Source organism: Scaptodrosophila lebanonensis, unplaced genomic scaffold, assembly GCF_003285725.1.
Source record: "Scaptodrosophila lebanonensis strain 11010-0011.00,11010-0021.00 unplaced genomic scaffold, SlebRS2 tig00000409-arrow-arrow-pilon, whole genome shotgun sequence".
Classification (NCBI taxonomy): domain Eukaryota; kingdom Metazoa; phylum Arthropoda; class Insecta; order Diptera; family Drosophilidae; genus Scaptodrosophila; species Scaptodrosophila lebanonensis.
Window position 1 is genome coordinate 38911 of NW_022060676.1, and position 25586 is coordinate 64496.

At 35.0% G+C, this 25586-nt stretch overlaps 17 protein-coding genes across 18 annotated transcripts; 11 read left to right on the forward strand and 6 right to left on the reverse strand.

Moving 5' to 3' along the window:
* Nucleotides 1-155: 155 nt before the first annotated feature.
* Nucleotides 156-631, forward strand: LOC115630313 (histone H2A). Its single transcript, XM_030526851.1, has one exon. It carries the CDS (start codon nucleotides 186-188, stop codon nucleotides 558-560), a length of 375 nt encoding a protein of 124 aa, XP_030382711.1. The 5' UTR covers nucleotides 156-185; the 3' UTR covers nucleotides 561-631.
* A 504-nt stretch (nucleotides 632-1135) lies between these two features.
* LOC115630262 (histone H4-like) lies at nucleotides 1136-7273 on the reverse strand. The gene is made up of 2 exons (XM_030526796.1): nucleotides 6946-7273; nucleotides 1136-1502 (listed from the first exon to the last, which is right to left on the reverse strand). The coding sequence occupies exons 1-2, from the start codon at nucleotides 7250-7252 to the stop codon at nucleotides 1189-1191; spliced, it is 621 nt and encodes a 206-aa protein (XP_030382656.1). The 5' UTR covers nucleotides 7253-7273; the 3' UTR covers nucleotides 1136-1188.
* LOC115630311 (histone H3) lies at nucleotides 1748-2246 on the forward strand. Its single transcript, XM_030526849.1, has one exon. The coding sequence runs from the start codon at nucleotides 1779-1781 to the stop codon at nucleotides 2187-2189; it is 411 nt and encodes a 136-aa protein (XP_030382709.1). The 5' UTR covers nucleotides 1748-1778; the 3' UTR covers nucleotides 2190-2246.
* On the forward strand, nucleotides 3762-4600 carry LOC115630310 (histone H1-like). The gene has a single exon (XM_030526848.1). The coding sequence runs from the start codon at nucleotides 3786-3788 to the stop codon at nucleotides 4530-4532; it is 747 nt and encodes a 248-aa protein (XP_030382708.1). The 5' UTR covers nucleotides 3762-3785; the 3' UTR covers nucleotides 4533-4600.
* LOC115630315 (histone H2B) lies at nucleotides 5223-5716 on the reverse strand. The gene has a single exon (XM_030526853.1). The coding sequence runs from the start codon at nucleotides 5647-5649 to the stop codon at nucleotides 5278-5280; it is 372 nt and encodes a 123-aa protein (XP_030382713.1). The 5' UTR covers nucleotides 5650-5716; the 3' UTR covers nucleotides 5223-5277.
* LOC115630314 (histone H2A) lies at nucleotides 5927-6383 on the forward strand. Its single transcript, XM_030526852.1, has one exon. It carries the CDS (start codon nucleotides 5938-5940, stop codon nucleotides 6310-6312), a length of 375 nt encoding a protein of 124 aa, XP_030382712.1. The 5' UTR covers nucleotides 5927-5937; the 3' UTR covers nucleotides 6313-6383.
* A 226-nt stretch (nucleotides 7274-7499) lies between the features above and the next one.
* Nucleotides 7500-7998, forward strand: LOC115630312 (histone H3). The gene has a single exon (XM_030526850.1). The coding sequence runs from the start codon at nucleotides 7531-7533 to the stop codon at nucleotides 7939-7941; it is 411 nt and encodes a 136-aa protein (XP_030382710.1). The 5' UTR covers nucleotides 7500-7530; the 3' UTR covers nucleotides 7942-7998.
* Nucleotides 7999-9513: 1515 nt separating this feature from the next.
* LOC115630286 (histone H1-like) lies at nucleotides 9514-10352 on the forward strand. Its single transcript, XM_030526822.1, has one exon. It carries the CDS (start codon nucleotides 9538-9540, stop codon nucleotides 10282-10284), a length of 747 nt encoding a protein of 248 aa, XP_030382682.1. The 5' UTR covers nucleotides 9514-9537; the 3' UTR covers nucleotides 10285-10352.
* A 622-nt stretch (nucleotides 10353-10974) lies between these two features.
* LOC115630258 (histone H2B) lies at nucleotides 10975-11468 on the reverse strand. Its single transcript, XM_030526793.1, has one exon. The coding sequence runs from the start codon at nucleotides 11399-11401 to the stop codon at nucleotides 11030-11032; it is 372 nt and encodes a 123-aa protein (XP_030382653.1). The 5' UTR covers nucleotides 11402-11468; the 3' UTR covers nucleotides 10975-11029.
* Nucleotides 11469-11684: 216 nt separating this feature from the next.
* LOC115630264 (histone H2A) lies at nucleotides 11685-12059 on the forward strand. Its single transcript, XM_030526797.1, has one exon. It carries the CDS (start codon nucleotides 11685-11687, stop codon nucleotides 12057-12059), a length of 375 nt encoding a protein of 124 aa, XP_030382657.1.
* A 2358-nt stretch (nucleotides 12060-14417) lies between these two features.
* LOC115630320 (histone H2B) lies at nucleotides 14418-16810 on the reverse strand. 2 transcript variants are annotated; one of them, XM_030526859.1, is made up of 2 exons: nucleotides 16406-16810; nucleotides 14418-14505 (listed from the first exon to the last, which is right to left on the reverse strand). In XM_030526859.1, the coding sequence occupies exons 1-2, from the start codon at nucleotides 16737-16739 to the stop codon at nucleotides 14468-14470; spliced, it is 372 nt and encodes a 123-aa protein (XP_030382719.1). In that variant the 5' UTR covers nucleotides 16740-16810; the 3' UTR covers nucleotides 14418-14467. The 2 variants fall into 2 exon arrangements, with proteins under 2 accessions (XP_030382719.1, XP_030382718.1); XM_030526858.1 differs by lacking the exon at nucleotides 14418-14505 and having other exon boundaries at nucleotides 16313-16806.
* A 220-nt stretch (nucleotides 16811-17030) lies between these two features.
* Nucleotides 17031-17405, forward strand: LOC115630265 (histone H2A). Its single transcript, XM_030526798.1, has one exon. The coding sequence runs from the start codon at nucleotides 17031-17033 to the stop codon at nucleotides 17403-17405; it is 375 nt and encodes a 124-aa protein (XP_030382658.1).
* A 459-nt stretch (nucleotides 17406-17864) lies between these two features.
* LOC115630266 (histone H4-like) lies at nucleotides 17865-24013 on the reverse strand. Its single transcript, XM_030526799.1, has 2 exons — nucleotides 23677-24013; nucleotides 17865-18231 (listed from the first exon to the last, which is right to left on the reverse strand). Exons 1-2 carry the CDS (start codon nucleotides 23981-23983, stop codon nucleotides 17918-17920), a joined length of 621 nt encoding a protein of 206 aa, XP_030382659.1. The 5' UTR covers nucleotides 23984-24013; the 3' UTR covers nucleotides 17865-17917.
* On the forward strand, nucleotides 18477-18975 carry LOC115630318 (histone H3). Its single transcript, XM_030526855.1, has one exon. It carries the CDS (start codon nucleotides 18508-18510, stop codon nucleotides 18916-18918), a length of 411 nt encoding a protein of 136 aa, XP_030382715.1. The 5' UTR covers nucleotides 18477-18507; the 3' UTR covers nucleotides 18919-18975.
* Nucleotides 20506-21329, forward strand: LOC115630322 (histone H1-like). The gene has a single exon (XM_030526861.1). It carries the CDS (start codon nucleotides 20515-20517, stop codon nucleotides 21259-21261), a length of 747 nt encoding a protein of 248 aa, XP_030382721.1. The 5' UTR covers nucleotides 20506-20514; the 3' UTR covers nucleotides 21262-21329.
* On the reverse strand, nucleotides 21952-22445 carry LOC115630321 (histone H2B). Its single transcript, XM_030526860.1, has one exon. It carries the CDS (start codon nucleotides 22376-22378, stop codon nucleotides 22007-22009), a length of 372 nt encoding a protein of 123 aa, XP_030382720.1. The 5' UTR covers nucleotides 22379-22445; the 3' UTR covers nucleotides 21952-22006.
* Nucleotides 24014-24230: 217 nt separating the features above from the next.
* Nucleotides 24231-24732, forward strand: LOC115630319 (histone H3). Its single transcript, XM_030526856.1, has one exon. The coding sequence runs from the start codon at nucleotides 24262-24264 to the stop codon at nucleotides 24670-24672; it is 411 nt and encodes a 136-aa protein (XP_030382716.1). The 5' UTR covers nucleotides 24231-24261; the 3' UTR covers nucleotides 24673-24732.
* The last annotated feature ends 854 nt before the right edge of the window (nucleotides 24733-25586 follow it).

Genomic DNA, 25586 nt, shown 5'->3' on the forward strand with positions numbered 1-25586 from the left:
ATTTTTGTTTAACATCGCCTTCAGGTTTAACTTATAAGAAGCCGTCCAACCCTTAGCAGAGCGTATATGATGCTTAAAAAAGTATAAATATAAAGGCCTAACACTTGGTCGGACATCAACATTTGTGTGTGAGCCAGTGAGCCAGTGAGAAGTGTATTTGTGAAATAAAAAAAAAAAAATAGAAAATGTCTGGTCGTGGTAAAGGTGGTAAAGTAAAGGGAAAGGCAAAGTCGCGTTCGAATCGAGCTGGCCTTCAATTCCCAGTTGGCCGTATCCACCGCCTGCTTCGCAAGGGTAACTATGCTGAACGTGTTGGTGCCGGCGCTCCTGTTTACCTGGCTGCTGTTATGGAATATTTAGCCGCTGAAGTTCTGGAGTTGGCTGGCAATGCAGCACGCGATAATAAAAAGACGCGCATAATTCCACGTCACCTGCAACTGGCTATTCGTAATGACGAGGAGTTAAACAAGCTCCTCTCGGGCGTAACCATTGCTCAGGGTGGTGTTCTACCTAACATCCAGGCGGTGCTTTTACCTAAAAAGACCGAAAAGAAGGCTTAAATTGGCGGCAACCTTTAATAAATAAAAACAATACTGTATATAAAACCAACCGTCCTTTTCAGGACGACCAATTTAATTCAGAAGAGATTTTAATTCATCATCATACAACGTGAATTTGAATAAAGTATAAATATGAAGGCTTAGCATTTGGTCGGGCAGCATGTCATGAACCGTAGAATATACTACTTGTATGTATATAATGCGTATTATATATTTTTAATTCGAAAGTATTTTTTATCCCTTTTGAATTTGGTCAATACGTATAATAATTACTTGAGTGCAAGTATTTATACTCGAATTTTTAACACTGCCAACGTTTGCCATATTTTACTCCTAAATTATGAAAATATAAATGGATGGAATGTAAGCTGTACAATATGTTTGTTTTTTTAAATATGCGTATGTAAAATAAAAGTATGAGTTGAATATTTTTCTCTTTTAAAAAAATATGTTGTGGTCCTGAAAAGGTTCAATATATTATGAAAATATAAATGAAGAGTATCGATTGTACAGCTTTTTGTAAAATAAAAGTATGATTTGAATATTTTTCTCTTTTAAAAATATATGTTGTGGTCCTGAAAAGGACCGATTGTTTTCTTTATTTGCACATTTGGGCAAATGTAACTTCTTAACCGCCGAAACCGTAAAGGGTGCGGCCTTGTCTTTTTAATGCATATACAACATCCATAGCTGTGACTGTTTTCCTTTTGGCATGTTCCGTATAGGTGACAGCATCACGAATAACATTCTCCAAAAACACCTTGAGCACACCACGGGTCTCTTCATAAATTAAGCCAGAGATGCGTTTTACACCGCCACGTCGAGCCAAACGACGGATAGCTGGCTTTGTGATACCCTGAATGTTATCACGCAATACTTTGCGATGACGTTTTGCGCCACCCTTGCCCAAGCCTTTGCCACCTTTACCACGACCAGTCATTTCTCACTAATTCACTTTAACTGCACAAAATTCACAACGAAACTAACGCTGTTGCGGCCACATACGCTCGTATTTATACAAAAATAACACGAAAACACGAGCGAGTCGGATAATCTTCCTATCTCTCTTTCGCACATCTCGTTCAAACAACCACCAATCGCATTGTGCGGCCAAATTTCTATATAAAGAAGGCGCAAAGCAAGCAATACGAATATTGTGTTTTCATCAGTGACAGTGTATACAGTGTAGTAGATTAGTACGGAATAAATACTTGTATAATGGCTCGCACCAAGCAAACTGCCCGAAAATCGACCGGTGGCAAAGCGCCTCGCAAGCAGCTGGCTACCAAAGCTGCTCGTAAAAGTGCACCAGCCACCGGTGGTGTAAAAAAGCCACATCGTTATCGCCCCGGTACAGTTGCACTTCGTGAGATCCGCCGCTACCAGAAAAGCACTGAGCTATTGATTCGCAAACTGCCATTCCAGCGTTTGGTTCGTGAGATAGCTCAGGACTTTAAAACTGATTTGCGATTCCAAAGTTCAGCGGTAATGGCATTACAGGAAGCTAGCGAAGCCTATCTGGTTGGTCTTTTTGAAGATACAAATTTGTGCGCAATTCATGCCAAGCGTGTTACAATCATGCCCAAGGACATTCAATTGGCCAGACGTATTCGTGGTGAACGTGCATAAGTTGAAATTTCAGCGCTTCATTTTCCAAATTATAAAATCAATAATCGGTCCTTTTCAGGACCACAAATAGCTAACAAAGAGATTAACTATTGCTTGGTATACAGCATTTTTCGTTTTATATTATGATTATTTACATTTATTCCATTATTTACACAAATGCCTGGCATTTCACATAACAATGCAAATATATAAATATGAAGTCATATACTTGTATATGTATTTTTCATTCATCAAGTAAATTAAATCATGCTATTGCGATTATCATTTTCTCAATTAAAAGAAATATACATTGAGAAAATCGATTGTTTTTTCTGAATACTAAACACACGTTATATACGATTTAATGGTTGTTACTGGTATTCAAACAAATAAATAAAATAAGATTTTCCCAAAAAAATGTAAAATTTGTTATTTATTTAATACATTTTTTACTTAAATAAATACTTGTATATTGTTATATTTTTCAAAATACAAAATAAACCACTTGTATTAAATAGAGCAATGGATTGTCCTGCTATTTAGACAAGAAAATCGATTGTTTTTTCTGAATGCGAAACACACGTTATATAGTATAAGATTTAATGGTTATTACTGGTATTCAAACAAATAAATAAAATATGATTTTCCCAAAAAAATGTCAATTTTGTTATTTATTTAATAAATTTTTTACTTAAATATATACTTGTATATTGTTATATTTTTCAAAATACAAAATAAAGCACTTGAATTAAATAGAGCAATGGATTTTCCTGCTATTTAGACAAACATGCGAAACTACTTATAACATAACAAAACACGTTTAAAACTCGGAATTTATTATTTATTTAATAACTAACTCTTTCTAGTTTTGTTAATACATTTGTTAGTACTTGTAAGTTATCAAACTCCATTTTTTTATGACTCCTTGGAAATTCGTTAACAACTTATAATGGGTCCAGAAATGATAATATAAAATCTTAAATACTTAACAAATTATTAAAGCAAGTTTAACTTCTTTTGAATGAATGCTAAAATAAATTGGACTTTTAAAACTATATTCTTAAACTATATTTGGTAATTTGTTTGAATGCTATATGCTACTCCGATGGTCGTTTTATGCAAGGTAGGGCTACTTTGAAAGCATTCAATAAATATATTTTTTTGCATTTTAATAAATCATTCGTTTAGATTTGTATACAAAATTGTTTAAATTTTGTTTAAAACCCGTTACAAATGATTTTATAGCATAATTTCTTATAATAAATTCATTTTGTAAGCAAAATTATTGACCATTAAAGAATAATGTTTCACTTTGAGTGCCATTTAAAAATGAACTCACAAAAGTATCAACACAAACTTAAGTTTATTAAACTCTGTCAAGCTTATAGATATTATTAAATTGCATTTCAAATGATTTTTTTTACATCTAATCATTTTTCGAAGCAAATTACCTTTTAGATTGCCATAAACTTAGCTGTCGAGAACGACCAATGCCACATTCATTTGTATACCGCCCTCCTCCACGATTCTCATAAAAATGGGTGACTAAAAATTCGTAAAATTTCTGAAAGCAAACCGTTTTATAATTTTACAAGTGTGAAAGTGAAGTTAAAAGAAATGTCTGATTCTATCGTTGCTGTTACATCGGCCGCCTCTCCGATTGCCATTGCACAAGCGGAGAAAAAGGTCACTGTCAAGAAGGCAACTGCCGCCAAATCGAAAAAAGCTACAGCTCCACCATCACATCCGCCAACCCAGCAAATGGTCGACGCGTCAATCAAGAATTTGAAGGAGCGCGGTGGGTCATCACTTTTGGCAATTAAAAAGTACATTAGTGCCACATATAAATGCGATGCCCAGAAATTGGCCCCGTTCATTAAGAAATATTTGAAGTCAGCTGTTGCAAATGGAAAACTCATCCAAACAAAAGGCAAAGGCGCATCTGGTTCGTTTAAATTATCTGCGGCCGCTAAAAAAGAGCCAAAGCCAAAAGTCAGTTCCGTCGAGAAAAGTAAGAAAAAAGTTGCACCATCTGGAGCAGCTAAAAAGAAGTCGAGCGGCGTCGCCAAGAAGGCCTCTGCAGCCGGTGACAAGAAATCTAAAGTTAAAAAATCTGTTGCCACTAAAAAGACTGCCGAGAAAAAGACAAAGGAGAAGGCAAAGGCAAAAGACGCAAAGAAAAGTGGTACAGTTAAGGCAAAATCAACTACATCGAAGCCTAAATCGAGTGCTGTAAAACCAAAAACTCCAAAGGCCAAAACTACTACTACTAGTGCCAAGCCAAAGAAGACAGCATCGGCACCGAAAAAACCAAAGGCTGCAGCTTCCGCCAAAAAGGCAAAGACAGCAGTAGTCAAGAAATGAATGCATATGTGAAATTTTGTATATGCAAATATAAAAATTCATTTGAAACAAAGCCCTTTTCAGGGCTACAAACAACTAAGAAAGAGAAAAAATAATTTTCAAATGTGATTTAAATGGTTTCAAATAATCTTATCTTTTTCTAATTTTGTTAATATATTTGTTATTACTTCTAGGTGTACAAGTATATGTATGAAAAATTTAACAATTTTTGTTTAAAACTGTTACAAATGGTTTTAGACCATAATTTGTTAGTTAATTTTGTAACAAAAATAATGAGAATTGAAAAATGTTTCACTTTGAGCACAAAAGTTTAAAAAAAAACGTATATTAATAAAATTAATAAATAATTTAATCATTTTTCGAAGCAAATTACGATAAACTTAGCTGATGCAAATACAATGGAATTGTATACGGTCCGGTCCTCCTCCACGATTCTCATAAAAATGGGTGACTAAAAATTGTTTTGTTTCAGTCGATTTCAAGCAATAAGAACTGCATATCATATAGGTGAACGATATGATTTGTAAAAATAGTTTGTTTATAAATATTGACCAAAATAGTTATATTAATATATATGTTCGCCCATTATAATAGATTTTGTTTTTTATCACAGTAAAGGGGTGCCATGTAAATTTTATTTAAAAGAAATGTATGAAAATTATTAACTCTGCTTATGAAAAATTTGATGGCCCTGAAAAGGGCCTTTTGGAACGTTGTTGCTGCTATGAAGCGGGCGATCAGACATTTACTTTGAGCTGGTGTACTTGGTAACGGCTTTGGTGCCTTCACTTACGGCGTGCTTAGCCAATTCACCGGGCAGAAGTAGGCGGACTGCCGTTTGGATTTCGCGACTCGTTATTGTCGATCGTTTATTATAGTGGGCCAAACGGGAAGCTTCAGCAGCAATGCGCTCGAAAATGTCATTCACAAAACTGTTCATGATGCTCATTGCCTTCGATGAAATGCCTGTATCAGGATGAACCTGCTTCAGAACTTTGTATATGTAGATGGCATAACTCTCCTTCCTCTTGCGCTTCTTCTTCTTGTCGTTCTTGGTTATATTTTTCTGGGCTTTACCAGCCTTTTTCGCTGCCTTTCCACTGGTCTTTGGCGGCATTTTTCACTTCAGATTAATTTAATTCACTTGAGTTAAAATAACACAACACTTCACAGTTGCTTTAGCAATATTTTTCTACCACTGAATTGCTACATATTTGTATATTTTTGTTTAACATCGCCTTCAGGTTTAACTTATAAGAAGCCGTCCAACCCTTAGCAGAGCGTATATGATGCTTAAAAAAGTATAAATATAAAGGCCTAACACTTGGTCGGACATCAACATTTGTGTGTGAGCCAGTGAGCCAGTGAGAAGTGTATTTGTGAAATAAAAAAAAAAAAATAGAAAATGTCTGGTCGTGGTAAAGGTGGTAAAGTAAAGGGAAAGGCAAAGTCGCGTTCGAATCGAGCTGGCCTTCAATTCCCAGTTGGCCGTATCCACCGCCTGCTTCGCAAGGGTAACTATGCTGAACGTGTTGGTGCCGGCGCTCCTGTTTACCTGGCTGCTGTTATGGAATATTTAGCCGCTGAAGTTCTGGAGTTGGCTGGCAATGCAGCACGCGATAATAAAAAGACGCGCATAATTCCACGTCACCTGCAACTGGCTATTCGTAATGACGAGGAGTTAAACAAGCTCCTCTCGGGCGTAACCATTGCTCAGGGTGGTGTTCTACCTAACATCCAGGCGGTGCTTTTACCTAAAAAGACCGAAAAGAAGGCTTAAATTGGCGGCAACCTTTAATAAATAAAAACAATACTGTATATAAAACCAACCGTCCTTTTCAGGACGACCAATTTAATTCAGAAGAGATTTTAATTCATCATCATACAACGTGAATTTGAATAAAGTATAAATATGAAGGCTTAGCATTTGGTCGGGCAGCATGTCATGAACCGTAGAATATACTACTTGTATGTATATAATGCGTATTATATATTTTTAATTCGAAAGTATTTTTTATCCCTTTTGAATTTGGTCAATACGTATAATAATTACTTGAGTGCAAGTATTTATACTCGAATTTTTAACACTGCCAACGTTTGCCATATTTTACTCCTAAATTATGAAAATATAAATGGATGGAATGTAAGCTGTACAATATGTTTGTTTTTTTAAATATGCGTATGTAAAATAAAAGTATGAGTTGAATATTTTTCTCTTTTAAAAAAATATGTTGTGGTCCTGAAAAGGTTCAATATATTATGAAAATATAAATGAAGAGTATCGATTGTACAGCTTTTTGTAAAATAAAAGTATGATTTGAATATTTTTCTCTTTTAAAAATATATGTTGTGGTCCTGAAAAGGACCGATTGTTTTCTTTATTTGCACATTTGGGCAAATGTAACTTCTTAACCGCCGAAACCGTAAAGGGTGCGGCCTTGTCTTTTTAATGCATATACAACATCCATAGCTGTGACTGTTTTCCTTTTGGCATGTTCCGTATAGGTGACAGCATCACGAATAACATTCTCCAAAAACACCTTGAGCACACCACGGGTCTCTTCATAAATTAAGCCAGAGATGCGTTTTACACCGCCACGTCGAGCCAAACGACGGATAGCTGGCTTTGTGATACCCTGAATGTTATCACGCAATACTTTGCGATGACGTTTTGCGCCACCCTTGCCCAAGCCTTTGCCACCTTTACCACGACCAGTCATTTTTCACTAATTCACTTTAACTGCACAAAATTCACAACGAAACTAACGCTGTTGCGGCCACATACGCTCGTATTTATACAAAAATAACACGAAAACACGAGCGAGTCGGATAATCTTCCTATCTCTCTTTCGCACATCTCGTTCAAACAACCACCAATCGCATTGTGCGGCCAAATTTCTATATAAAGAAGGCGCAAAGCAAGCAATACGAATATTGTGTTTTCATCAGTGACAGTGTATACAGTGTAGTAGATTAGTACGGAATAAATACTTGTATAATGGCTCGCACCAAGCAAACTGCCCGAAAATCGACCGGTGGCAAAGCGCCTCGCAAGCAGCTGGCTACCAAAGCTGCTCGTAAAAGTGCACCAGCCACCGGTGGTGTAAAAAAGCCACATCGTTATCGCCCCGGTACAGTTGCACTTCGTGAGATCCGCCGCTACCAAAAAAGCACTGAGCTATTGATTCGCAAACTGCCATTCCAGCGTTTGGTTCGTGAGATAGCTCAGGACTTTAAAACTGATTTGCGATTCCAAAGTTCAGCGGTAATGGCATTACAGGAAGCTAGCGAAGCCTATCTGGTTGGTCTTTTTGAAGATACAAATTTGTGCGCAATTCATGCCAAGCGTGTTACAATCATGCCCAAGGACATTCAATTGGCCAGACGTATTCGTGGTGAACGTGCATAAGTTGAAATTTCAGCGCTTCATTTTCCAAATTATAAAATCAATAATCGGTCCTTTTCAGGACCACAAATAGCTAACAAAGAGATTAACTATTGCTTGGTATACAGCATTTTTCGTTTTATATTATGATTATTTACATTTATTCCATTATTTACACAAATGCCTGGCATTTCACATAACAATGCAAATATATAAATATGAAGTCATATACTTGTATATGTATTTTTCATTCATCAAGTAAATTAAATCATGCTATTGCGATTATCATTTTCTCAATTAAAAGAAATATACATTGAGAAAATCGATTGTTTTTTCTGAATACTAAACACACGTTATATACGATTTAATGGTTGTTACTGGTATTCAAACAAATAAATAAAATAAGATTTTCCCAAAAAAATGTAAAATTTGTTATTTATTTAATAAATTTTTTACTTAAATAAATACTTGTATATTGTTATATTTTTCAAAATACAAAATAAACCACTTGTATTAAATAGAGCAATGGATTGTCCTGCTATTTAGACAAGAAAATCGATTGTTTTTTCTGAATGCGAAACACACGTTATATAGTATAAGATTTAATGGTTATTACTGGTATTCAAACAAATAAATAAAATATGATTTTCCCAAAAAAATGTCAATTTTGTTATTTATTTAATAAATTTTTTACTTAAATATATACTTGTATATTGTTATATTTTTCAAAATACAAAATAAAGCACTTGAATTAAATAGAGCAATGGATTTTCCTGCTATTTAGACAAACATGCGAAACTACTTATAACATAACAAAACACGTTTAAAACTCGGAATTTATTATTTATTTAATAACTAACTCTTTCTAGTTTTGTTAATACATTTGTTAGTACTTGTAAGTTATCAAACTCCATTTTTTTATGACTCCTTGGAAATTCGTTAACAACTTATAATGGGTCCAGAAATGATAATATAAAATCTTAAATACTTAACAAATTATTAAAGCAAGTTTAACTTCTTTTGAATGAATGCTAAAATAAATTGGACTTTTAAAACTATATTCTTAAACTATATTTGGTAATTTGTTTGAATGCTATATGCTACTCCGATGGTCGTTTTATGCAAGGTAGGGCTACTTTGAAAGCATTCAATAAATATATTTTTTTGCATTTTAATAAATCATTCGTTTAGATTTGTATACAAAATTGTTTAAATTTTGTTTAAAACCCGTTACAAATGATTTTATAGCATAATTTCTTATAATAAATTCATTTTGTAAGCAAAATTATTGACCATTAAAGAATAATGTTTCACTTTGAGTGCCATTTAAAAATGAACTCACAAAAGTATCAACACAAACTTAAGTTTATTAAACTCTGTCAAGCTTATAGATATTATTAAATTGCATTTCAAATGATTTTTTTTACATCTAATCATTTTTCGAAGCAAATTACCTTTTAGATTGCCATAAACTTAGCTGTCGAGAACGACCAATGCCACATTCATTTGTATACCGCCCTCCTCCACGATTCTCATAAAAATGGGTGACTAAAAATTCGTAAAATTTCTGAAAGCAAACCGTTTTATAATTTTACAAGTGTGAAAGTGAAGTTAAAAGAAATGTCTGATTCTATCGTTGCTGTTACATCGGCCGCCTCTCCGATTGCCATTGCACAAGCGGAGAAAAAGGTCACTGTCAAGAAGGCAACTGCCGCCAAATCGAAAAAAGCTACAGCTCCACCATCACATCCGCCAACCCAGCAAATGGTCGACGCGTCAATCAAGAATTTGAAGGAGCGCGGTGGGTCATCACTTTTGGCAATTAAAAAGTACATTAGTGCCACATATAAATGCGATGCCCAGAAATTGGCCCCGTTCATTAAGAAATATTTGAAGTCAGCTGTTGCAAATGGAAAACTCATCCAAACAAAAGGCAAAGGCGCATCTGGTTCGTTTAAATTATCTGCGGCCGCTAAAAAAGAGCCAAAGCCAAAAGTCAGTTCCGTCGAGAAAAGTAAGAAAAAAGTTGCACCATCTGGAGCAGCTAAAAAGAAGTCGAGCGGCGTCGCCAAGAAGGCCTCTGCAGCCGGTGACAAGAAATCTAAAGTTAAAAAATCTGTTGCCACTAAAAAGACTGCCGAGAAAAAGACAAAGGAGAAGGCAAAGGCAAAAGACGCAAAGAAAAGTGGTACAGTTAAGGCAAAATCAACTACATCGAAGCCTAAATCGAGTGCTGTAAAACCAAAAACTCCAAAGGCCAAAACTACTACTACTAGTGCCAAGCCAAAGAAGACAGCATCGGCACCGAAAAAACCAAAGGCTGCAGCTTCCGCCAAAAAGGCAAAGACAGCAGTAGTCAAGAAATGAATGCATATGTGAAATTTTGTATATGCAAATATAAAAATTCATTTGAAACAAAGCCCTTTTCAGGGCTACAAACAACTAAGAAAGAGAAAAAATAATTTTCAAATGTGATTTAAATGGTTTCAAATAATCTTATCTTTTTCTAATTTTGTTAATATATTTGTTATTACTTCTAGGTGTACAAGTATATGTATGAAAAATTTAACAATTTTTGTTTAAAACTGTTACAAATGGTTTTAGACCATAATTTGTTAGTTAATTTTGTAACAAAAATAATGAGAATTGAAAAATGTTTCACTTTGAGCACAAAAGTTTAAAAAAAAACGTATATTAATAAAATTAATAAATAATTTAATCATTTTTCGAAGCAAATTACGATAAACTTAGCTGATGCAAATACAATGGAATTGTATACGGTCCGGTCCTCCTCCACGATTCTCATAAAAATGGGTGACTAAAAATTGTTTTGTTTCAGTCGATTTCAAGCAATAAGAACTGCATATCATATAGGTGAACGATATGATTTGTAAAAATAGTTTGTTTATAAATATTGACCAAAATAGTTATATTAATATATATGTTCGCCCATTATAATAGATTTTGTTTTTTATCACAGTAAAGGGGTGCCATGTAAATTTTATTTAAAAGAAATGTATGAAAATTATTAACTCTGCTTATGAAAAATTTGATGGCCCTGAAAAGGGCCTTTTGGAACGTTGTTGCTGCTATGAAGCGGGCGATCAGACATTTACTTTGAGCTGGTGTACTTGGTAACGGCTTTGGTGCCTTCACTTACGGCGTGCTTAGCCAATTCACCGGGCAGAAGTAGGCGGACTGCCGTTTGGATTTCGCGACTCGTTATTGTCGATCGTTTATTATAGTGGGCCAAACGGGAAGCTTCAGCAGCAATGCGCTCGAAAATGTCATTCACAAAACTGTTCATGATGCTCATTGCCTTCGATGAAATGCCTGTATCAGGATGAACCTGCTTCAGAACTTTGTATATGTAGATGGCATAACTCTCCTTCCTCTTGCGCTTCTTCTTCTTGTCGTTCTTGGTTATATTTTTCTGGGCTTTACCAGCCTTTTTCGCTGCCTTTCCACTGGTCTTTGGCGGCATTTTTCACTTCAGATTAATTTAATTCACTTGAGTTAAAATAACACAACACTTCACAGTTGCTTTAGCAATATTTTTCTACCACTGAATTGCTACATATTTGTATATTTTTGTTTAACATCGCCTTCAGGTTTAACTTATAAGAAGCCGTCCAACCCTTAGCAGAGCGTATATGATGCTTAAAAAAGTATAAATATAAAGGCCTAACACTTGGTCGGACATCAACATTTGTGTGTGAGCCAGTGAGCCAGTGAGAAGTGTATTTGTGAAATAAAAAAAATAGAAAATGTCTGGTCGTGGTAAAGGTGGTAAAGTAAAGGGAAAGGCAAAGTCGCGTTCGAATCGAGCTGGCCTTCAATTCCCAGTTGGCCGTATCCACCGCCTGCTTCGCAAGGGTAACTATGCTGAACGTGTTGGTGCCGGCGCTCCTGTTTACCTGGCTGCTGTTATGGAATATTTAGCCGCTGAAGTTCTGGAGTTGGCTGGCAATGCAGCACGCGATAATAAAAAGACGCGCATAATTCCACGTCACCTGCAACTGGCTATTCGTAATGACGAGGAGTTAAACAAGCTCCTCTCGGGCGTAACCATTGCTCAGGGTGGTGTTCTACCTAACATCCAGGCGGTGCTTTTACCTAAAAAGACCGAAAAGAAGGCTTAAATTGGCGGCAACCTTTAATAAATAAAAAACAATACTGTATATAAAACCAACCGTCCTTTCAGGACGACCAATTTAATTCAGAAGAGATTTTAATTCATCATCATACACGTGAATTTGAATAAAAGTATAAATATGAGCTTATCATTGGTCCGGGCACCATGTCATGAACCGTAGAATATACTACTTGTATGTATATAATACTACTTGTATGTATTAATGCGTATTATATATTTTTAATTCGAAAGTATTTTTTATCCCTTTTGAATTTGGTCAATACGTATAATAATACTTGAGTGCAATATTTTACTCGAATTTTTAACACTGCCAACGTTTGCCATATTTTACTCCTAATTATGAAAAATTTTGAAAGCAAACCGTTTATAATTTTACAAGTGTGAAAGTGAAGTTAAAAGAAATGTCTGATTCTATCGTTGCTGTTACATCGGCCGCGCCTCTCCGATTGCCATTGCACAAGCGGAGAAAAGGTCACTGTCAAGAAGGCAACTGCCGCCAAATCGAAAAAAGCTACAGCTCCACCATCACATCCGCCAACCCAGCAAATGGTCGACGCGTCAATCAAGAATTTGAAGGAGCGCGGTGGGTCATCACTTTTGGCAATTAAAAAGTACATTAGTGCCACATATAAATGCGATGCCCAGAAATTGGCCCCGTTCATTAAGAAATATTTGAAGTCAGTCAGCTGTTGCAAATGGAAAACTCATCCAAACAAAAGGCAAAGGCGCATCTGGTTCGTTTAAATTATCTGCGGCCGCTAAAAAAGAGCCAAAGCCAAAAGTCAGTTCCGTCGAGAAAAGTAAGAAAAAAGTTGCACCATCTGGAGCAGCTAAAAAGAAGTCGAGCGGCGTCGCCAAGAAGGCCTCTGCAGCCGGTGACAAGAAATCTAAAGTTAAAAAATCTGTTGCCACTAAAAAGACTGCCGAGAAAAAGACAAAGGAGAAGGCAAAGGCAAAAGACGCAAAGAAAAGTGGTACAGTTAAGGCAAAATCAACTACATCGAAGCCTAAATCGAGTGCTGTAAAACAAAAACTCCAAAGGCCAAAACTACTACTACTAGTGCCAAGCCAAAGAAGACAGCATCGGCACCGAAAAAACCAAAGGCTGCAGCTTCCGCCAAAAAGGCAAAGACAGCAGTAGTCAAGAAATGAATGCATATGTGAAATTTTGTATATGCAAAATAAAAATTCATTTGAAACAAAGCCCTTTTCAGGGCTACAAACAACTAAGAAAGAGAAAAAAATTTTCAAATGTGATTTAAATGGTTTCAAATAATCTTATCTTTTTCTAATTTTGTTAATATATTTGTTATTACTTCTAGGGTACAAGTATATGTATGAAAAATTTAACAATTTTTGTTTAAACTGTTACAAAGGGTTTAGACCATAATTTGTTAGTTAATTTTGTAAAAAAAATATGAGAATTGAAAAATGTTTCACTTTGAGCACAAAAGTTTAAAAAAAAAACGTATATTATAAAAATTAATAAATAATTAATCATTTTCGAAGCAAATTACGATATAAACTTAGCTGATGCAAATACAATGGAATTGTATACGGTCCGGTCCTCCACGATTCTCATAAAATGGGTGACTAAAAATTGTTTTGTTTCAGTCGATTTCAAGCAATAAGAACTGCAATATATAGGTGAACGATATGATTTGTAAAAATAGTTTGTTTATAAATATTGACCAAAATAGTTATTAATATATATGTTCGCCCATTATAATAGATTTTGTTTTTTATCACAGTAAAGGGGTGCCATGTAAATTTTATTTAAAAGAAATGTATGAAAATTATTAACTCTGCTTATGAAAAATTTGATGGCCCTGAAAAGGGCCTTTTGGAACGTTGTTGCTGCTAACTGTTACAAATGGTTTTAGACCATAATTTGTTAGTTAATTTTGTAACAAAAATAATGAGAATTGAAAATGTTTCACTTTGAGCACAAAGTTTAAAAAAAAACGTATATTAATAAAATTAATAAATAATTTAATCATTTTTCGAAGCAAATTACGATAACTTAGCTGATGCAAATACAATGGAATTGTATAACGGTCCGGTCCTCCTCCACGATTCTCATAAAAATGGGTGACTAAAATTGTTTTGTTTCAGTCAGTCGATTTCAAGCAATAAGAACTGCATATCATATAGGTGAACGATATGATTTGTAAAAATAGTTTGTTTTTAAATATTGACCAAAATAGTTATATTAATATATATGTTCGCCCATTATAATAGATTTTGTTTTTTATCACAGTAAAGGGTGCCATGTAATTTTATTATTTAAAAGAAATGTATATGAAAATTATTAACTCTGCTTATGAAAAATTTGATGGCCCTGAAAGGGCCTTTTGGAACGTTGTTGCTGCTATGAAGCGGGCGATCAGACATTTACTTTGAGCTGGTGTACTTGGTAACGGCTTTGGTGCCTTCACTTACGGCGTATATTTTTTTGCATTTAATAAATCATTCGTTTAGATTTGTATACAAAATTGTTAAATTGTTGTTTTTTAAAACCCGTTTACAAATGATTTTATAGCATAATTTCTTATAATAAATTCATTTTGTAAGCAAAATTATTGACCATTAAAGAATAATGTTTCAGAGTGCCATTTAAAAATGAACTCACAAAATATCAACGCAAACTGGTTATTCCTTGCTATGAGATGAGAGAAGATTATTAATGATCTCACTAACCATGTATGTGAAGCAATTCCGTTGTTGCTTTCTAAACAAGTCGCGAAAAAGACCTAGTACATTTTTGCACCTTGTTCAAATAAAAACAAACTGTTTATAAAAAACCGATAATTTAGGACTGACGTTAAGAGAGATTTGGCTGATTTATCGTCATTACAACGTGAATTGTCGAAAAAAGTACGTTCATGAAGGCCTGCGCCAATCGAAAAAAGCTACAGCTCCACCATCACATCCGCCAACCAGCAAATGGTCGACGCTCAATCAAGTTTGAAGGAGCGCGGTGGGTCATCACTTTTGGCCAATAAACAAGTACATTAGTGCCACATATAAATGCGTGCAGAAATTGGCCCCGTTTCATTAAGAAAATATTTGAAAGTCAGCTGTTGCAAATGGAAAACTTCATCCAAACAAAGGCAAAGGCGCATCTGGTTCGTTTTAAATTATCTGCGGCCGCTAAAAAGAGCCAAAGCCAAAAGTCAGTTCCGTCGAGAAAAGTAAGAAAAAAGTTTGCACCATCTGGAGCAGCTAAAAAGAAGTCGAGCGGCGTCGCCAAGAAGGCCTCTGCAGCCGGGTGACAAGAAATCTAAAGTTAAAAAATCTGTTGCCACTAAAAAGACTGCCGAGAAAAAGACAAAGGAGAAGGCAAAGGCAAAAGACGCAAAGAAAAGTGGTACAGTTAAGGCAAAATCAACTACATCGAAGCCTAAATCGAGTGCTGTAAAACCAAAAACTCCAAAGGCCAAAACTACTACTACTAGTGCCAAGCCAAAGAAGACAGCATCGGCACCGAAAAAACCAAAGGCTGCAGCTTCCGCCAAAAAGGCAAAGACAGCAGTAGTCAAGAAATGAATGCATATGTGAAATTTTGTATATGCAAATATAAAAATTCATTTGAAACAAAGCCCTTTTCAGGGCTACAAACAACTAAGAAAGAGAAAAAATAATTTTCAAATGTGATTTAAATGGTTTCAAATAATCTTATCTTTTTCTAATTTTGTTAATATATTTGTTATTACTTCTAGGTGTACAAGTATATGTATGAAAAATTTAACAATTTTTGTTTAAAACTGTTACAAAGGGTTTTAGACCATAATTTGTTAGTTAATTTTGTAACAAAAATAATGAGAATTGAAAAATGTTTCACTTTGAGCACAAAAGTTTAAAAAAAAACGTATATTAATAAAATTAATAAATAATTTAATCATTTTTCGAAGCAAATTACGATAAACTTAGCTGATGCAAATACAATGGAATTGTATACGGTCCGGTCCTCCTCCACGATTCTCATAAAAATGGGTGACTAAAAATTGTTTTGTTTCAGTCGATTTCAAGCAATAAGAACTGCATATCATATAGGTGAACGATATGATTTGTAAAAATAGTTTGTTTATAAATATTGACCAAAATAGTTATATTAATATATATGTTCGCCCATTATAATAGATTTTGTTTTTTATCACAGTAAAGGGGTGCCATGTAAATTTTATTTAAAAGAAATGTATGAAAATTATTAACTCTGCTTATGAAAAATTTGATGGCCCTGAAAAGGGCCTTTTGGAACGTTGTTGCTGCTATGAAGCGGGCGATCAGACATTTACTTTGAGCTGGTGTACTTGGTAACGGCTTTGGTGCCTTCACTTACGGCGTGCTTAGCCAATTCACCGGGCAGAAGTAGGCGGACTGCCGTTTGGATTTCGCGACTCGTTATTGTCGATCGTTTATTATAGTGGGCCAAACGGGAAGCTTCAGCAGCAATGCGCTCGAAAATGTCATTCACAAAACTGTTCATGATGCTCATTGCCTTCGATGAAATGCCTGTATCAGGATGAACCTGCTTCAGAACTTTGTATATGTAGATGGCATAACTCTCCTTCCTCTTGCGCTTCTTCTTCTTGTCGTTCTTGGTTATATTTTTCTGGGCTTTACCAGCCTTTTTCGCTGCCTTTCCACTGGTCTTTGGCGGCATTTTTCACTTCAGATTAATTTAATTCACTTGAGTTAAAATAACACAACACTTCACAGTTGCTTTAGCAATATTTTTCTACCACTGAATTGCTACATATTTGTATATTTTTGTTTAACATCGCCTTCAGGTTTAACTTATAAGAAGCCGTCCAACCCTTAGCAGAGCGTATATGATGCTTAAAAAAGTATAAATATAAAGGCCTAACACTTGGTCGGACATCAACATTTGTGTGTGAGCCAGTGAGCCAGTGAGAAGTGTATTTGTGAAATAAAAAAAAAAAAAAAATAGAAAATGTCTGGTCGTGGTAAAGGTGGTAAAGTAAAGGGAAAGGCAAAGTCGCGTTCGAATCGAGCTGGCCTTCAATTCCCAGTTGGCCGTATCCACCGCCTGCTTCGCAAGGGTAACTATGCTGAACGTGTTGGTGCCGGCGCTCCTGTTTACCTGGCTGCTGTTATGGAATATTTAGCCGCTGAAGTTCTGGAGTTGGCTGGCAATGCAGCACGCGATAATAAAAAGACGCGCATAATTCCACGTCACCTGCAACTGGCTATTCGTAATGACGAGGAGTTAAACAAGCTCCTCTCGGGCGTAACCATTGCTCAGGGTGGTGTTCTACCTAACATCCAGGCGGTGCTTTTACCTAAAAAGACCGAAAAGAAGGCTTAAATTGGCGGCAACCTTTAATAAATAAAAACAATACTGTATATAAAACCAACCGTCCTTTTCAGGACGACCAATTTAATTCAGAAGAGATTTTAATTCATCATCATACAACGTGAATTTGAATAAAGTATAAATATGAAGGCTTAGCATTTGGTCGGGCAGCATGTCATGAACCGTAGAATATACTACTTGTATGTATATAATGCGTATTATATATTTTTAATTCGAAAGTATTTTTTATCCCTTTTGAATTTGGTCAATACGTATAATAATTACTTGAGTGCAAGTATTTATACTCGAATTTTTAACACTGCCAACGTTTGCCATATTTTACTCCTAAATTATGAAAATATAAATGGATGGAATGTAAGCTGTACAATATGTTTGTTTTTTTAAATATGCGTATGTAAAATAAAAGTATGAGTTGAATATTTTTCTCTTTTAAAAATATATGTTGTGGTCCTGAAAAGGACCGATTGTTTTCTTTATTTGCACATTTGGGCAAATGTAACTTCTTAACCGCCGAAACCGTAAAGGGTGCGGCCTTGTCTTTTTAATGCATATACAACATCCATAGCTGTGACTGTTTTCCTTTTGGCATGTTCCGTATAGGTGACAGCATCACGAATAACATTCTCCAAAAACACCTTGAGCACACCACGGGTCTCTTCATAAATTAAGCCAGAGATGCGTTTTACACCGCCACGTCGAGCCAAACGACGGATAGCTGGCTTTGTGATACCCTGAATGTTATCACGCAATACTTTGCGATGACGTTTTGCGCCACCCTTGCCCAAGCCTTTGCCACCTTTACCACGACCAGTCATTTCTCACTAATTCACTTTAACTGCACAAAATTCACAACGAAACTAACGCTGTTGCGGCCACATACGCTCGTATTTATACAAAAATAACACGAAAACACGAGCGAGTCGGATAATCTTCCTATCTCTCTTTCGCACATCTCGTTCAAACAACCACCAATCGCATTGTGCGGCCAAATTTCTATATAAAGAAGGCGCAAAGCAAGCAATACGAATATTGTGTTTTCATCAGTGACAGTGTATACAGTGTAGTAGATTAGTACGGAATAAATACTTGTATAATGGCTCGCACCAAGCAAACTGCCCGAAAATCGACCGGTGGCAAAGCGCCTCGCAAGCAGCTGGCTACCAAAGCTGCTCGTAAAAGTGCACCAGCCACCGGTGGTGTAAAAAAGCCACATCGTTATCGCCCCGGTACAGTTGCACTTCGTGAGATCCGCCGCTACCAAAAAAGCACTGAGCTATTGATTCGCAAACTGCCATTCCAGCGTTTGGTTCGTGAGATAGCTCAGGACTTTAAAACTGATTTGCGATTCCAAAGTTCAGCGGTAATGGCATTACAGGAAGCTAGCGAAGCCTATCTGGTTGGTCTTTTTGAAGATACAAATTTGTGCGCAATTCATGCCAAGCGTGTTACAATCATGCCCAAGGACATTCAATTGGCCAGACGTATTCGTGGTGAACGTGCATAAGTTGAAATTTCAGCGCTTCATTTTCCAAATTATAAAATCAATAATCGGTCCTTTTCAGGACCACAAATAGCTAACAAAGAGATTAACTATTGCTTGGTATACAGCATTTTTCGTTTTATATTATGATTATTTACATTTATTCCATTATTTACACAAATGCCTGGCATTTCACATAACAATGCAAATATATAAATATGAAGTCATATACTTGTATATGTATTTTTCATTCATCAAGTAAATTAAATCATGCTATTGCGATTATCATTTTCTCAATTAAAAGAAATATACATTGAGAAAATCGATTGTTTTTTCTGAATACTAAACACACGTTATATACGATTTAATGGTTGTTACTGGTATTCAAACAAATAAATAAAATAAGATTTTCCCAAAAAAATGTAAAATTTGTTATTTATTTAATACATTTTTTACTTAAATAAATACTTGTATATTGTTATATTTTTCAAAATACAAAATAAACCACTTGTATTAAATAGAGCAATGGATTGTCCTGCTATTTAGACAAGAAAATCGATTGTTTTTTCTGAATGCGAAACACACGTTATATAGTATAAGATTTAATGGTTATTACTGGTATTCAAACAAATAAATAAATATGATTTTCCCAAAAAAATGTCAATTTTGTTATTTATTTAATAAATTTTTTACTTAAATATATACTTGTATATTGTTATATTTTTCAAAATACAAAATAAAGCACTTGAATTAAATAGAGCAATGGATTTTCCTGCTATTTAGACAAACATGCGAAACTACTTATAACATAACAAAACACGTTTAAAACTCGGAATTTATTATTTATTTAATAACTAACTCTTTCTAGTTTTGTTAATACATTTGTTAGTACTTGTAAGTTATCAAACTCCATTTTTTTATGACTCCTTGGAAATTCGTTAACAACTTATAATGGGTCCAGAAATGATAATATAAAATCTTAAATACTTAACAAATTATTAAAGCAAGTTTAACTTCTTTTGAATGAATGCTAAAATAAATTGGACTTTTAAAACTATATTCTTAAACTATATTTGGTAATTTGTTTGAATGCTATATGCTACTCCGATGGTCGTTTTATGCAAGGTAGGGCTACTTTGAAAGCATTCAATAAATATATTTTTTTGCATTTTAATAAATCATTCGTTTAGATTTGTATACAAAATTGTTTAAATTTTGTTTAAAACCCGTTACAAATGATTTTATAGCATAATTTCTTATAATAAATTCATTTTGTAAGCAAAATTATTGACCATTAAAGAATAATGTTTCACTTTGAGTGCCATTTAAAAATGAACTCACAAAAGTATCTAACACAAACTTAAGTTTATTAAACTCTGTCAAGCTTATAGATATTATTAAATTGCATTTCAAATGATTTTTTTTACATCTAATCATTTTTCGAAGCAAATTACCTTTTAGATTGCCATAAACTTAGCTGTCGAGAACGACCAATGCCACATTCATTTGTATACCGCCCTCCTCCACGATTCTCATAAAAATGGGTGACTAAAAATTCGTAAAATTTCTGAAAGCAAACCGTTTTATAATTTTACAAGTGTGAAAGTGAAGTTAAAAGAAATGTCTGATTCTATCGTAGCTGTTACATCGGCCGCCTCTCCGATTGCCATTGCACAAGCGGAGAAAAAGGTCACTGTCAAGAAGGCAACTGCCGCCAAATCGAAAAAAGCTACAGCTCCACCATCACATCCGCCAACCCAGCAAATGGTCGACGCGTCAATCAAGAATTTGAAGGAGCGCGGTGGGTCATCACTTTTGGCAATTAAAAAGTACATTAGTGCCACATATAAATGCGATGCCCAGAAATTGGCCCCGTTCATTAAGAAATATTTGAAGTCAGCTGTTGCAAATGGAAAACTCATCCAAACAAAAGGCAAAGGCGCATCTGGTTCGTTTAAATTATCTGCGGCCGCTAAAAAAGAGCCAAAGCCAAAAGTCAGTTCCGTCGAGAAAAGTAAGAAAAAAGTTGCACCATCTGGAGCAGCTAAAAAGAAGTCGAGCGGCGTCGCCAAGAAGGCCTCTGCAGCCGGTGACAAGAAATCTAAAGTTAAAAAATCTGTTGCCACTAAAAAGACTGCCGAGAAAAAGACAAAGGAGAAGGCAAAGGCAAAAGACGCAAAGAAAAGTGGTACAGTTAAGGCAAAATCAACTACATCGAAGCCTAAATCGAGTGCTGTAAAACCAAAAACTCCAAAGGCCAAAACTACTACTACTAGTGCCAAGCCAAAGAAGACAGCATCGGCACCGAAAAAACCAAAGGCTGCAGCTTCCGCCAAAAAGGCAAAGACAGCAGTAGTCAAGAAATGAATGCATATGTGAAATTTTGTATATGCAAATATAAAAATTCATTTGAAACAAAGCCCTTTTCAGGGCTACAAACAACTAAGAAAGAGAAAAAATAATTTTCAAATGTGATTTAAATGGTTTCAAATAATCTTATCTTTTTCTAATTTTGTTAATATATTTGTTATTACTTCTAGGTGTACAAGTATATGTATGAAAAATTTAACAATTTTTGTTTAAAACTGTTACAAAGGGTTTTAGACCATAATTTGTTAGTTAATTTTGTAACAAAAATAATGAGAATTGAAAAATGTTTCACTTTGAGCACAAAAGTTTAAAAAAAAACGTATATTAATAAAATTAATAAATAATTTAATCATTTTTCGAAGCAAATTACGATAAACTTAGCTGATGCAAATACAATGGAATTGTATACGGTCCGGTCCTCCTCCACGATTCTCATAAAAATGGGTGACTAAAAATTGTTTTGTTTCAGTCGATTTCAAGCAATAAGAACTGCATATCATATAGGTGAACGATATGATTTGTAAAAATAGTTTGTTTATAAATATTGACCAAAATAGTTATATTAATATATATGTTCGCCCATTATAATAGATTTTGTTTTTTATCACAGTAAAGGGGTGCCATGTAAATTTTATTTAAAAGAAATGTATGAAAATTATTAACTCTGCTTATGAAAAATTTGATGGCCCTGAAAAGGGCCTTTTGGAACGTTGTTGCTGCTATGAAGCGGGCGATCAGACATTTACTTTGAGCTGGTGTACTTGGTAACGGCTTTGGTGCCTTCACTTACGGCGTGCTTAGCCAATTCACCGGGCAGAAGTAGGCGGACTGCCGTTTGGATTTCGCGACTCGTTATTGTCGATCGTTTATTATAGTGGGCCAAACGGGAAGCTTCAGCAGCAATGCGCTCGAAAATGTCATTCACAAAACTGTTCATGATGCTCATTGCCTTCGATGAAATGCCTGTATCAGGATGAACCTGCTTCAGAACTTTGTATATGTAGATGGCATAACTCTCCTTCCTCTTGCGCTTCTTCTTCTTGTCGTTCTTGGTTATATTTTTCTGGGCTTTACCAGCCTTTTTCGCTGCCTTTCCACTGGTCTTTGGCGGCATTTTTCACTTCAGATTAATTTAATTCACTTGAGTTAAAATAACACAACACTTCACAGTTGCTTTAGCAATATTTTTCTACCACTGAATTGCTACATATTTGTATATTTTTGTTTAACATCGCCTTCAGGTTTAACTTATAAGAAGCCGTCCAACCCTTAGCAGAGCGTATATGATGCTTAAAAAAGTATAAATATAAAGGCCTAACACTTGGTCGGACATCAACATTTGTGTGTGAGCCAGTGAGCCAGTGAGAAGTGTATTTGTGAAATAAAAAAAAAAAAAAATAGAAAATGTCTGGTCGTGGTAAAGGTGGTAAAGTAAAGGGAAAGGCAAAGTCGCGTTCGAATCGAGCTGGCCTTCAATTCCCAGTTGGCCGTATCCACCGCCTGCTTCGCAAGGGTAACTATGCTGAACGTGTTGGTGCCGGCGCTCCTGTTTACCTGGCTGCTGTTATGGAATATTTAGCCGCTGAAGTTCTGGAGTTGGCTGGCAATGCAGCACGCGATAATAAAAAGACGCGCATAATTCCACGTCACCTGCAACTGGCTATTCGTAATGACGAGGAGTTAAACAAGCTCCTCTCGGGCGTAACCATTGCTCAGGGTGGTGTTCTACCTAACATCCAGGCGGTGCTTTTACCTAAAAAGACCGAAAAGAAGGCTTAAATTGGCGGCAACCTTTAATAAATAAAAACAATACTGTATATAAAACCAACCGTCCTTTTCAGGACGACCAATTTAATTCAGAAGAGATTTTAATTCATCATCATACAACGTGAATTTGAATAAAGTATAAATATGAAGGCTTAGCATTTGGTCGGGCAGCATGTCATGAACCGTAGAATATACTACTTGTATGTATATAATGCGTATTATATATTTTTAATTCGAAAGTATTTTTTATCCCTTTTGAATTTGGTCAATACGTATAATAATTACTTGAGTGCAAGTATTTATACTCGAATTTTTAACACTGCCAACGTTTGCCATATTTTACTCCTAAATTATGAAAATATAAATGGATGGAATGTAAGCTGTACAATATGTTTGTTTTTTTAAATATGCGTATGTAAAATAAAAGTATGAGTTGAATATTTTTCTCTTTTAAAAAAATATGTTGTGGTCCTGAAAAGGTTCAATATATTATGAAAATATAAATGAAGAGTATCGATTGTACAGCTTTTTGTAAAATAAAAGTATGATTTGAATATTTTTCTCTTTTAAAAATATATGTTGTGGTCCTGAAAAGGACCGATTGTTTTCTTTATTTGCACATTTGGGCAAATGTAACTTCTTAACCGCCGAAACCGTAAAGGGTGCGGCCTTGTCTTTTTAATGCATATACAACATCCATAGCTGTGACTGTTTTCCTTTTGGCATGTTCCGTATAGGTGACAGCATCACGAATAACATTCTCCAAAAACACCTTGAGCACACCACGGGTCTCTTCATAAATTAAGCCAGAGATGCGTTTTACACCGCCACGTCGAGCCAAACGACGGATAGCTGGCTTTGTGATACCCTGAATGTTATCACGCAATACTTTGCGATGACGTTTTGCGCCACCCTTGCCCAAGCCTTTGCCACCTTTACCACGACCAGTCATTTCTCACTAATTCACTTTAACTGCACAAAATTCACAACGAAACTAACGCTGTTGCGGCCACATACGCTCGTATTTATACAAAAATAACACGAAAACACGAGCGAGTCGGATAATCTTCCTATCTCTCTTTCGCACATCTCGTTCAAACAACCACCAATCGCATTGTGCGGCCAAATTTCTATATAAAGAAGGCGCAAAGCAAGCAATACGAATATTGTGTTTTCATCAGTGACAGTGTATACAGTGTAGTAGATTAGTACGGAATAAATACTTGTATAATGGCTCGCACCAAGCAAACTGCCCGAAAATCGACCGGTGGCAAAGCGCCTCGCAAGCAGCTGGCTACCAAAGCTGCTCGTAAAAGTGCACCAGCCACCGGTGGTGTAAAAAAGCCACATCGTTATCGCCCCGGTACAGTTGCACTTCGTGAGATCCGCCGCTACCAAAAAAGCACTGAGCTATTGATTCGCAAACTGCCATTCCAGCGTTTGGTTCGTGAGATAGCTCAGGACTTTAAAACTGATTTGCGATTCCAAAGTTCAGCGGTAATGGCATTACAGGAAGCTAGCGAAGCCTATCTGGTTGGTCTTTTTGAAGATACAAATTTGTGCGCAATTCATGCCAAGCGTGTTACAATCATGCCCAAGGACATTCAATTGGCCAGACGTATTCGTGGTGAACGTGCATAAGTTGAAATTGCAGCGCTTCATTTTCCAAATTATAAAATCAATAATCGGTCCTTTTCAGGACCACAAATAGGCTAACAAAGAGATTAACTATTGCTTGGTATACAGCATTTTTCGTTTTATATTATGATTATTTACATTTATTCCATTATTTACACAAATGCCTGGCATTTCACATAACAATGCAAATATATAAATATGAAGTCATATACTTGTATATGTATTTTTCATTCATCAAGTAAATTAAATCATGCTATTGCGATTATCATTTTCTCAATTAAAAGAAATATACATTGAGAAAATCGATTGTTTTTTCTGAATACTGAACACACGTTATATACGATTTAATGGTTGTTACTGGTATTCAAACAAATAAATAAAATATGATTTTCCCAAAAAAATGTAAAATTTGTTATTTATTTAATAAATTTTTTACTTAAATAAATACTTGTATATTGTTATATTTTTCAAAATACAAAATAAACCACTTGTATTAAATAGAGCAATGGATTGTCCTGCTATTTAGACAAGAAAATCGATTGTTTTTTCTGAATGCGAAACACACGTTATATAGTATAAGATTTAATGGTTATTACTGGTATTCAAACAAATAAATAGAATATGATTTTCCCAAAAAAATGTCAAATTTGTTATTTATTTAATAAATTTTTTACTTAAATAAATACTTGTATATTGTTATATTTTTCAAAATACAAAATAAAGCACTTGAATTAAATAGAGCAATGGATTTTCCTGCTATTTAGACAAACATGCGAAACTACTTATAACATAACAAAACACGTTTAAAACTCGGAATTTATTATTTATTTAATAACTAACTCTTTCTAGTTTTGTTAATACATTTGTTAGTACTTGTAAGTTATCAAACTCCATTTTTTTATGACTCCTTGGAAATT